Genomic DNA, 12,950 nt, shown 5'->3' with positions numbered 1-12,950 from the left:
TCGTATAACTTGCCTTTAACAATATGATGATGTAATTTAGAAAGCCGAATCATGCATATGTAAAACTGCAATCCTACAGTCGACACTCGCATTCGTAAAATGAACATTTGCAGTCCAAGTCCAGGTTTTCAAAAGTCAATTGACAAGTTCAGAATTACAAGGATAGACGATTTCGCCTATACCTTATATGGTAAATGTCACCGGAAGAAACGAAGGTGAATGGGCGGAGCTAACTAATCAGATTTTCTTTCGTTTATTTCCGTCGAATCAACCAAGGGAGATAACATCTTCGCCTACCGCCTGTAAATTCCCGGTTGTAAGTCCGAGTACTCTCTCTTTATTTCACAATAAAAACTAAAATTAACTTCATCTTTTATTTTATTTTGACGATCAATGTTCCTAAATGGGTTATAAATCACCATATTATTTAGTCAATTGCAGTTGGGTGTATCTGAGCTGGGCTCACGGACCCAGATTTATACTGCCACTGTCAGTTTTGTTTTTTTACTTATATACCCAAGCAAGCAAAAATTGTCCATTTATTTTATAAGTGGACCATGGGCGGCTCGTTCAATGGGGGGGGGGGGAGCTGTAGGGCCTGTGTCCCCGTTGGGCCGCAAGTAAACTTAAAGGTTAATTTTTTTGTCAATATTTCTCAGAAAAAATACTTAATTACGCCATAATGCACCAATTCAGACTAAAAATATTTAAAATATTCTAGGGGGAGTACCCCTAAACCCCACTTCCCACATTTTAAACATATTAATATCATGCCCACTCGAGGGATCATGTCCAAAAAGTTGTGCCCCTAAGTAACGCCCCTCTAACGCAAGTCCCTGTTCAAAACCTGCTCCAGCAAACCCACGAAACTTTTGATGGACATCATAATGATATCCACCTAGTTTTGTCTGATGTTATACATTTACTATCTTAATAAGCATGTATGGTGTAAACATATAATTTCAATACATCATTGAAACAAAATATCCATGTGGATGGAAGAACAGCCCTCCAACCCACTTGTGTCCCCCAGTTATGAATTACGGGATCTGTCACTGTGACCCATAACAATCAAGTGGGGGATTTCAAGAACATGAAACAATAGATATCGTGAGTCTTAGATTAGAAAAACAAACGCGCGATTTTTCCCCTCCAAAAGGGCTAGGTCCGCTTCACCTAAATGTGAAAAAAAGCCCTGACTGTTGAGAGTGGGTGGGGTATAAAAGGTAGCAGCAAGTAATAATTGTTTATTAGCAATAAATTGACTTCATCATTAAAATACTTTATTAATTACCTATAAAATAATATTCGTTACAGTATAATGTACGAGTTATATGAAGTTGTAATCTAAGTGTATTTTATCCATACAGTTCCAGCTACCAGGTAAGAAACCTCTGGGGCATCTTAGTGAATAATTTCAACTTAATGAAAATTTGGATTTTTTTCTGCGCAAATTTTAAATTATCTAATATTACTTGCAATCTTAAACATTGCAAAAAGGCAAGAAAGTGTCCTCTAATGGTAGAATTTAAAATAGCGTTTATAGTAATTTAAAGCTGCACTCTCACAGACTGACAGTTTTGACAATCTTTTTTTGTCCCAGACTCGGCTGATTTTGGTAGCAATGCTTTCTATACAAATAATAAGATTACTCACACTAAAACAGATTTAAATTGTTTGGAAACTGCCGACATTTTTCATTTGTCTTAAAACGTTACTGTAGTATCACTTTTAGCCATAAAACATCAATTTGCGAACGTAAAACTGAAAAAAAATGTATCTGATCTTTTGTCAGCAGTCTTATACCACTGGTATTCAGACATTTACGCAAAAATTGGCTAATTCCAAAGCAAAAAAATAAAAATAGTTGAGAGTGCAGCTTTAAAAGAAAAATAAGACAATGGGACTTTTCATTCTTGATGTATAATTTAATGCTAATGACTTACATTTTGTTGTGTTTGAGTCAAGTATCATTTCGCATACATCTCATTTCATGTCATATGTGCGTAATTACTATTATATAGACAAAAACATGTTGTTATATCATATATTATTTTATTCGACATGAAATAATTTATAATCCATCCTGTTTCCAAATCATAGTCCATAATGTCATAATATAGATGATTCGTAATGTCCATAATAAGGTTCGCAATGTCCATGGTCCAAAGTATCCATAATTGGTTTAAATAGAGCCGAGTGATAGCGGAAATTTCCGAAAGACGTAAGGAGGAGTTAAGACATGGTTAAGGCGGAGTTAAGACATGGTTAAGGCGGAGCTATCTATCAATAAAATTAAATTCATCTCGTAAACATGTTCAACTGCGAATGAAAAGTCACCACCATACAATGTACTTCGTAGAACTACGAACTGAAATCTGTCTTCTACACACCGCAATGTAAAACTCGGCATGTGACTTTCACAGAATGACGTCTGTTGAATAGATGCAAGGAGAATAAAACTCCAATTGGTACAATGAAAATGAAAATGTACAGTGTAAAATGTAAAAATAAAACCGATGAGTTGGCGGTTGTAAAATGTAAATTGGTAAATCATCAATGTTACAAACCTAAAATACACACATACACGTCTGGACTTTTGGCAACGAATAGCCTCCATAATGGGGGGGGGGGATAAAGTTTGACAAACATCTCTTGTTAATTTTAACGTTTGAAGATCTAAGTTACATTATATTTTAATTCAACAAACTTGACTATCAGTTTAATAAAGGCATGGCCGCATTCAGCTCTCTTAGTGCCTTGATGTATGCATGTGTTCTGAGATATGTAAAACTAATGCAATAACATACATAAATTATAATGCTTACTGTTTGGAAATAAAGTACTCTATGTACTTTGGTTATCATACGTCAGACATGTAAATTAATTGGTATAAGTCAGATCTTACGGCACTGAGAATTTCAAAAGAACTATGACAATTTTATCCCGCCCTCTTAACGAGGCTTTTACTATTTTCTATGCAGCTCGCAAGCATTTCCGTCTAATGCTTTAACTAACCCATTCAACAGTGCTCCTTTGTGGTGTGAGCCATTTCTGTAAATGCTAAGAACACAGTTGTCAACAATCCCCTAAATGAAACAATAGTCCATCAGTGCTTTCAATACTTTGATTCATTCTTGCAATGACTACACGATTGGTGTTGGTAGCCATTTTAGTTCCGGTAGAGTATTTATAAAAACCTACACCGTACTGTTAACGGAAAAGGCTACATTCCACTGAACAAATACGCGCGCGTAAAAAAAACTCAAATGTTTTAGATGGTGCGGGCGCAGATGATAAACAAATGTCTCTCTGAAGAAATAGGTGCGGAAAATCCGATGAACAATTTATTAATTTGGTGAGGCCTTAGGCGTGAACTATTGTACATTTATGTTTATGTAACGTACTCTCAGAAACCCGTTCATTCCTGCCTGGTTGTACAAACTAACACCTGAAGGTCGAGAATGGAGCAGACTAATAAAGCTGCTGCAAACCTTCACTGGAAATATCATAGAGTCAAGGAGACAACTCTTGGTACGTTATTACTTGCTATTTTGTCAAAGGGCAAAGGAAACAATATCGGGTGAAAATGAAGACGAATATGGTTTCCTGCACCCCGTATATCCCATATCAGATCACAACTAACCCCGTAACGTATATATCACATCGACAAACTGTTAACATGTATAAGTGTTTCATTTATTCAGCGGAATATTCATCAGAATCGGAAAATAGACGCCATTTTGGTACGATATTAATTTGGTGACCCAATGTGGAAAAATATGGGGTCACCGTGTAATCAGTCCTGGACCAATGGGGTTGCGTCATTTATGTTGGAGGCGTGATCTATACTTTAATCTGTAGCATTATGGTAACGGTAACAACACAAACTATTTTATGAAATGAACTACGTACAGTTGGAGGACCATATTAGGGTCGGATAATACCCGGTTGCAGTTTACCTAAAAAGGCTTGCCTTGGGTTAGTCTAAACTGTATTAAGTTTACAACGTGATAAAGAATTAAACTATATTAAATTATGTTAAGTCATTCTCGCTGGCACGATGTTGCACGAAGAGAGTGTGGTTTTGTGCTGTTGGGAAATCCGGAGAACACGGGAAAACTCACTTGTAAGATATGGTGACCGAAACCAAACTCTCATGCGTCCAAGCCAGAAATCGAGCCCAGTTCGCCTTGTGTTCTTACCACTGCCCCAACCATACAGCCTGCTTTACTTTGGGGCTGTAAGACGTTTAGCGTATTTGCAATTCGTGTCTTGATATTCTAATTAACCAGAAAGAGCATCCGTTAGAGGTTGGTCAGTCCGACAGGAAGAGGCGGCTGGACTTTTTGGATATTCTGTTGACGGCTACGGATGACCAGGGCAGAGGACTGGACAGGCAGGAAATACAGGACGAGGTCGATACGTTTACATTTGAGGGTAATATATCCATCAAGCAACGAGTTTTCCCAATGTTAACGTACCGATTTATGTTAAAAATTAATTTGACTTTTTGCATATCAAATTATGTGGAATGCTTAAATATATATAGCCCGGAATGAACTTAACTGGTCTTTCCCATGCCGGTACAAATAAAAGGTGAATATCGCGCTATTGAAATTCATGTAACAGTCCAATGACTCTTTTGTCTCCGACGTAACGTGTGTATATAACAACGGTTTAATTTTGTTTGTACCGGAGGATTAGGCTGGGAAAACCCGAATAACTATAATTCCGGGCTTAAACTGTTCAACACAAACGTAAAACATTTAACATTTTGACATTTTATTTAGGACACGACACTACAGGATCTGCCCTTGGCTGGGCAATTTACGCCCTTGGCCAGAACCCAAAGATCCAGGGAAAGGTCTATAAAGAAGTCATCACTGTCCTAGAAGACAGAACACATGTCAAACTGTAAGTTTAGGATTTGGAAAAATATTCCAAGTGAAGTTGTTCGGAGATTTTCGTGATTATCCTTTACTTTCTATTTTGAAACAGAAGCTATTGTAGCAACTGTTTATTTTTTTATTAAATATCAATTTGTCTTCTTCGTTATATTAAATGGTTTGCAATGCCATATATAACACTTGCGCGTTAAAGGATGTGGTTAGCTTACAAGAGATTCAAACCATTTTGTCAATTACAATAATTTGCTACGCTAAGTAAATGGTTTAGAAGTTCTAATTTTTCAATATTTTAATTTAAAACATCATATGTTTAAATGTTACAGAGAGCATTCGAGCATTTACGTACCTGCCCCAATATTTTACATAAGGCATGCTCGTATATTATTGAAAACAATTACTGTTTGTTACACCTAGAACATTCGACCATTTACGTACCTGGCCCAATATATCACAAAATGCGTTTACTATTTAAAACAGTACCTGTTTGTTATCGTGAGGACATAGGAGCAGTTTGGTGTCTGTTCCAATATTTCACAGATTGCATTGCGCGTATATTATTTAAAACACTAACTGTTTGTTACAGTGAGGACATTCGGTTATTCACGTACCTGTCCCAATATATCAAAGAGGTCATGCGCGTATACAGCCCCGTCCCGATGATTGCCCGCAGAAGCGCAAAGACTCTGGTGTTAGACGGCTTTGAGATACCACCCGGTATAAGGATTGATATTAATATTCATGCCACCCACCATAATCCTGCAGTCTGGGACAAACCAGAGGTATCATTTTGATTCTTTTTTTCCTATTTAATCCAAACACGTACAATAAAAATGCTTAAAGGTTCTGGTGGACATTTTATTAACGGCAAGTGAAATATTTTAGACATGATGTAACATGGATTTCATCATTTAAATACAAGCAAATCTAAAATATATCGCACGTGTGAAAGCAAAACAATAGAATAGTCTATAGGTTACAAAATATTTTCATACATTTTCTGTTTAAAAGTTTGAAATTAACATTACTCACCCATGTGAGAACCTTTTTAAGTCACGTGATTCCCCAAATATACAATTTTGTAAACAATGAATGGTTGTTTCGTGTCTTATCATTTTGGGTCAATGAACTGACATTATTGAAAATAGAACACCGCTCTTGATTGAAGCCATGGTTACATCTACTCGTATTGTCAATGGTCAATTTTAATCATACAGAGGTATATGTTTCCTATAGTTGGGTTGTGTTGACTCTTGTTAAATTTACAATACAAGCCTTGAAGGATTGTGAAACAAGTTATGTGTATTACATCATTATTTTAATCACTCGTGTTGGCACGATGATACTCGACAGTGCGGTCTTGAGTTGCGTGGGGGCCCGGAGTTCCGGTATGAAACCCGCTTAGTCCGACTTGTTGGCCTCAAACCAAACTCACATACGTCCAGGCCGGGAATCGAACCCGGTGCGCCTAGGTGTGAAGCGAGTTTGCTATCCGCACAACTTGACAATCTAATTTTATTATTTGGATGCATCTTGTGCTCTCCTTAAGAATTCATTTATAATTATACAAACATTACCAATTCTTATTGTTTACTCTGTCTTGTAATACAAAAAAACCACACAATTTAATGGATTAAGTAATATTTGCGTTTTCAGGAGTTCAATCCAGATCGGTATGGCGCCGACAACAAGGACGAAAACGATACGTTTGGCTTCATACCCTTCTCTGCTGGCTCAAGGTTGTATTTAAGATTTATTGTGTGCATTTAAATGTTGGGTTGCAATGTTTGCTCATAGTGTTATACAGTCGAACCCAATTGGCCTTTACATCCAGTTCGAGCCAACGAGAAATTCGAGCCAAGACAGTTCGAGCAAACGGGGTTCGACTATTTAACACATACTCAGTATTTAATAAGTCATATACAATACAAGCACCTCTGTTATATATGTTAAGTAAGGTATTCCTGTTGTCCAACAATACGATTTTTACACAACAACGGGCAGATTCTCAGGTGGACATGGATTTTACAATATTGATGTTTGTTTAGATATTTTTCTTGTATGGTCCGTTGTTGTTTACAATATTGATGCATGGTTTGATATTAAAAAAATGTTTGGTTTATTGGTGTATGATTGATTGGTTCATTGTTGTTTTCTTTCGCAGGAACTGTATCGGACAGGTGTTCGCATTGAATGAACTCAAGATATGTCTGGCCAAGTTCGTGAAGAGGTAAGAATACAGTAAACGACAAAGATGAATGTACATGAATATGCTGTAACACAATTTCATAATGTTGATAGGTCATGCGTTTGTATCACGTCGTTTCATATAAATAATAAAACTAGTTGAATAGTAAACTAAACACCGATTATGCCATGTGACTTTAATTGGAATTTAAAATATAAATATGTAGCCGACTGTACAATTTAAGGCACTTTGGAACACTGGTCTATGAACTAGCATGTGCTTTCTCCATTATGCTACGTACACTTATCAACATGTTGGGTGCATTCTCCGCTTCGTTACGTGCAAACTTCATTATGTTAAGTGTACTTATCAATAATGTTAGGTAATTTCTATATTTTGTTATGTGCACATTTTATTATATTAAGTGCACTGACCACTATGTTAGATGAATTCTCCATTTCGTTATGTACATACATCGTTATGTTATGTACACCTTTCAATATCTTAGGTGCATTTTCCATTTCGTTATGTTCGTACTACGTTATGCTATGTGTTCTTATACATACATTACCTTGGGAGCATTCTCTATTTCGTTAAGTGCATACTTCATTATGATATGTGTACTTATCAATGTGTTAGGAGCATTCTCCGTTTCGTTATGTCAATACTTCATTAATATGTTATGACGACTTAATAATGTGTTCGGTCCATTCTCTGTTTCGTTATTTGCCTACTTCACTATGTTGTGTGCACTTAACAATGTGTAAGGTTCATTATCATTTCGTTATGTCTTACTTCATTGTGGTATGTGTACTTGAAGATATGTATGGTTCATTCTTTATGTCTTTGTGTGCACACTTTATTGTGTTATGCGTACTTACCGATATGTTACGTTCATTCTCTAACCCCACAAACATTTAAAAAAAAGATAAATGCAAACTACGTTAACGAATACAAGAGCAATGAAATACTTGAAAAATGAACAAAATCTTGACAAGACTAACTCCTTCACATCATAATATATGCATAAAAAGTGAAAACATGTATATTTGCCATTATATTAGCTATTTTGGCTTGATTTTGTACCGATCATTGTGTTTAGTAAACACTTCATTATGATATGTGCAACAGGTATCGTCCATTCAGAAAGCATTTCACATATTAATAAGTACACATAACACAATAAAGTGTGCACATAAAGAAATGGAGAATGCATCTAACATATTGATAAATGCACATGACACAATGAAGTGTGCACATAACGAAATGGAGAATGCACCAAACATATTGATAAATGCACATAGCATATTCAAGTGTGAACATAACGAAATGGAGAATGCACAGAACGTATTGATAAATGAACATAGCATAATGAAGTGTGAACATAACGAAATAGAGAATTCACCGAACATATTGATAAATGCACATATCATAATGAAGTGTGAACATAACGAAATAGAGAATTCACCGAACATATTGATAAATGCACATAGCATAATAAAGTGTGAACATAACGAAATGGAGAATGCACCGAACATATTGATATATGTACATAGCATAATGAAGTGTGAACATAACGAAATGGAGAATGCACCAAACATATTGATAAATGCATATAACATAATGAAGTGTGCGCAAAACGAAATATAGAAAGTACCTAACATATTGATAATTGCACATAACATAACGAAGTGTGCACATACCATATTGATAAGTACACATAACATAATGAGGTGTGAACATAACGAAATGGAGATTGCACCAAACATATTGATAAATGCATATAACATAATGAAGTGTGCGCAAAACGAAATATAGAAAGTACCTAACATATTGATAATTGCACATAACATAACGAAGTGTGCACATACCATATTGATAAGTACACATAACATAATGAGGTGTGAACATAACGAAATGGAGATTGCAACGAACATATTGATAAATGCACATAACATAATGAAGTGTGCGCATACCATATTGATAAGGACACATAACATAATGAAGTGTACACAAAACGAAATATAGAAAGTACCTAACATATTGATAAATGCACATGGCATAATGAATTGTGCACATAACATATTGATAAATGCACATTACATAATGAAGTGTTCACATAACAAAATGGAGAATGCATCGAACAAATTCATAAATGCACATAGCATAATGAAGTATGCACATAACAAAATGGAGAATGCAACGAACATATGATAAATGCACAAAACATAATGAAGTGTGAACATAACGAAATGGAGAATGCACCCAACATATTGATAAATGCACATAACATATTGAAGTGTTCACATAACAAATTGGAATACGCACCCAACATGTTGATATGTATACATAGCATAATGGGGTAAGCACGTGATAGTACGTAGAACAGTATAATGAGGCAGCAAAGGCGTTCCATAGATAACCATATTGTTTTGCTTCCAGGTTCGAAGTGTTTCCAGACCCGGGACACAAACCTGAAATGGTGCCGGACATCGTCACAAGATCTACAACAGGGCTGAAAGTCATTATCAAGAAACGGTGTTAGGGACAGTTAATTTATTGTGTTGTTTAAAAAGAAAGATGTATATAATTGCACATAATTTAATATGACATTAATATTTTCCATGTTGTTTTGTACGATTTAAATCCAAAATCGACCAAATATAATTCAAACATATTTAGAATTGATATGTTAACATAACGTGTATATATATAAAAGATAAGGCCCTAAACAATGTCAAATTTAACTAAAATATTTGACTCTATATATTTATAATGATATTTGTTCAAGTCATACTCTTATTTATTTATTGAAATATCATTTTATCAATTTTGATTTTTTTGTTAAAAAAGCAGACGTTATCTTTGTTAAGTAAACAGAATCCACGTAAATTCTGGAAACATATTAAGAAATATAAAAAGGCAATGTTTCTCTTGGTGTAAAACAAGGTGAACCACTTTCTCCATTATTATTTATTTTATTTATCAATGATATTAGTGAGTCGATTGATTTTGAAAACTTAACCGCTAAAGATATAGAATTGTTGTCTGTATGTTTGTTGCTGTTTGCAGATGATATTGCGCTTTTCAGTACGGACCCCAATAGGTTGCAAGCATTGTTAGATAATGTGTATATTTATTCTCATAAATGGGGTCTGAAAATTAATGTAAATAAGACAAAAGTGTGAATATTTGAAAAACGTAAATCCAGACACATGTTTGTGTGGACAGTGAACGGTGAAATCATTGACCTTGTTGACTCGTTTATATATCTTGGAATTAAATTCCATTACACTGGGAATATGAAATATGTTGTACAAACATTGCATGAACAAGCACTTAAAGCCTATCATAGTCTATTGTCTATAATTAGCAAAGTTCATCTTGATGTTAAATCTAAACTAAAACTATTTGATTCACTCATTTCCCCCATTCTGATGTATGGCTCTGAAATATGGGGCATTTATAATTATAAAGAAGTTGATAGATTACATCTTAAATTTTGCAAAAACCTGCTGGGTGTCAAACCTCAGACTTCTAGTGCAGCAGTTCTTGGAGAACTGGGTAGATATCCATTGTTTGTTAAATGTAAGGAACGTGCACTAAGGTATTAGTTAAAAATAATGAAAAATACTGATAACCCTATATATATGTTTCATTCAGAACAGTTACAAGTTGTACACTTAAATAGCAATAATTCTTGGGCTTTTGCTTCAAAAACATTGTTAGACAACATGGGATTCAGTGATACCTTCACAGCTTTCAATAATGATGTTAATTACTTACCTCTGTTTAAACAAAGATTGTATGACCAGTATAAACAGGAGTGGAACACAACTGTAGCTAGCCAATCAAAACTAGATTTTTATAGACTATTTAAAAGTGAGCTTAAATTTGAAAAATATATTGATGTTATTAATAATGATTTTATTAGAAAAGAAATGTCGAAATTACGTTTGTGTTCTCACTCTTTGGAAATTGAAACGGGCAGATATCTAAATATTGATAGAAATGCTAGACTTTGTAAATGTTGTAATTTGAGAGTAGTAGAATCCGAATACCATTTTATTTTATGCTGCCCACTTTATCGTACTTTAAGACTAAAATATTGTATAAATGTAGCATTCCCGACTATTCAAAAGTTTATTAAGTTAATGTCGTGTGAAAAATCAAAAACAATTAGAAATGTTTCTAAATATATTCATCATGCTATGCTAAATAGACAAGAACAGCTTGATAATATACCTGCTTCTTAACTTTTGCTTAATATATATCTATATGTTCTTTAAAAACATGTACTCCTTATAACTATATATGTAATTGTGTTGTAAAAAATATCATTCGGCCGTCTGTACAATGTTAAATATGTTTAATGGCCAAAGGTATTGTTATATGCCGATTTGTCAATAAACTTTGAAGTTGAAGTTGTTAAACGAGCTAGCTCGACATTTATATGCCGGATGTCATGTTGTTAGACATTCGATCTTTATAAATTTAAATCGAAAACCGAATGAGGACCAAGAATGACATTAATTGTAAAATACCGTATGTTGTTAAAGGAACTAGCTCGACATTCAATGCTAAATGACATGTGATTCGACATTCAATTTTTAATATTTTAGATTGAATGCCGAATGACCACCCAGAATAGCATTCAAATATTAAATATCGTATGTTGTTAAAGGATGCCAAATAACATGTTGTTTAACATTCAATCTTTAATATTTTAGATTGAATGCCGAATGGCGACCCAGAATGACATTTAAATGTTAAATGCCGTATACCGTTAAAGGAGCTAGCTGGACAATTTAATCTGAATACCATGATGATAGACATTAATCTTTTATATTTGAAATTGAATTTCGAATATCGACCCATCATGACATTTGAATTTATTTGTCGTATTTTGTTAAACGAGTTAGATGGACATTCCATCTCGAATGTAATGTTGCTAGACATCCAATGTTTAATTTTTTAAATTGAATGCTAAATGTCATAAGTCGAGCAAGCATGACATATACACTTTAAATGTCGTGAGCTGTACGCCATCCAAATAAATGGAATGTTGCTTGTGGAGTAAACTCAACATTCAATGTCGAATTGCGTTAAACTCACACAGCTAGCCCGTTTGTGCTGACTAAAGTGGCTAGAATGCTGATTTCTTTTGGCCAAGATTAATATTATTTTGAACGATACTTGTTAAATGATGATTGTTTTAATGTTGATTTGCACTGCGAAAAATGATGGATAATACATGATGGCAATTATTGAGATTATTATTATCGTTCTCGGGTATTTGCCAACGTTCGCGAGTATTTGCCAAAATGTGGTTCTGTTTAAAACAATATTATAAAATGCAGAATTCGTTTTGTTTTGAAAGAGATTTTTAATACTATGTAAGAATAACTTTGCATGCAGATGACAACGTTCTTAGGTTAGTGAAGGAGAAACAAGTCAATATATTATCACTTATGATAAAACAATAAAAATGGTATTGTTAGTCATAATATTCGTATTCTGTTATGGGAGTAGACATAACGTGACTGCATTGAAAACAAGCACTTGGAAGATGTTCTTACCAAACGAAAACAGCAAAAACGTACGACAACACAATTTTAAATGCGATAAAGTAAAGTGTAGTTCAAAAAGTATTTTCAGACACAACTTATTATATCTGTAAAAACTTAATACCTGCATCTATCCATATTGCTCCAGTTTTGTACGCGTACATATTTCAGTTGTAGGTGCTCTCCTTATTTATTTGGAGCTCTTTATTCTAATTGTATGTTCGTTGGGCAGCGTCAAGCTTAAACGTTTAATTTCCATCAAGACCTAAAATTAAACAATAAAATACA

The 12,950-nt window shown here is 34.3% G+C and overlaps 1 protein-coding gene across 2 annotated transcripts in view; it reads left to right on the top strand.

The window, feature by feature from the left end:
• Nucleotides 1-11,488, top strand: part of LOC128210365 (cytochrome P450 4F4-like) — a 38,946-nt gene extending 27,458 nt beyond the window's left edge. For both annotated transcript variants that reach the window (XM_052914678.1, XM_052914677.1), the window contains exons 6-12: nucleotides 3,414-3,534; nucleotides 4,296-4,440; nucleotides 4,794-4,917; nucleotides 5,494-5,689; nucleotides 6,564-6,646; nucleotides 7,072-7,137; nucleotides 9,538-11,488. In XM_052914678.1, the coding sequence (XP_052770638.1) occupies nucleotides 3,414-3,534; nucleotides 4,296-4,440; nucleotides 4,794-4,917; nucleotides 5,494-5,689; nucleotides 6,564-6,646; nucleotides 7,072-7,137; nucleotides 9,538-9,640 (838 nt within the window). In that variant the 3' untranslated portion in view covers nucleotides 9,641-11,488. The remainder of the gene's footprint in view (nucleotides 1-3,413; nucleotides 3,535-4,295; nucleotides 4,441-4,793; nucleotides 4,918-5,493; nucleotides 5,690-6,563; nucleotides 6,647-7,071; nucleotides 7,138-9,537) is intronic.
• The last annotated feature ends 1,462 nt before the right edge of the window (nucleotides 11,489-12,950 follow it).

The sequence above is a fragment of the Mya arenaria genome, chromosome 12 (genome assembly GCF_026914265.1).
Source record: "Mya arenaria isolate MELC-2E11 chromosome 12, ASM2691426v1".
Classification (NCBI taxonomy): Eukaryota; Metazoa; Mollusca; class Bivalvia; order Myida; family Myidae; genus Mya; species Mya arenaria.
The sequence above is the reverse complement of the archived record's forward strand: the minus strand, read 5'-3'. Positions and strand labels throughout refer to the sequence as shown.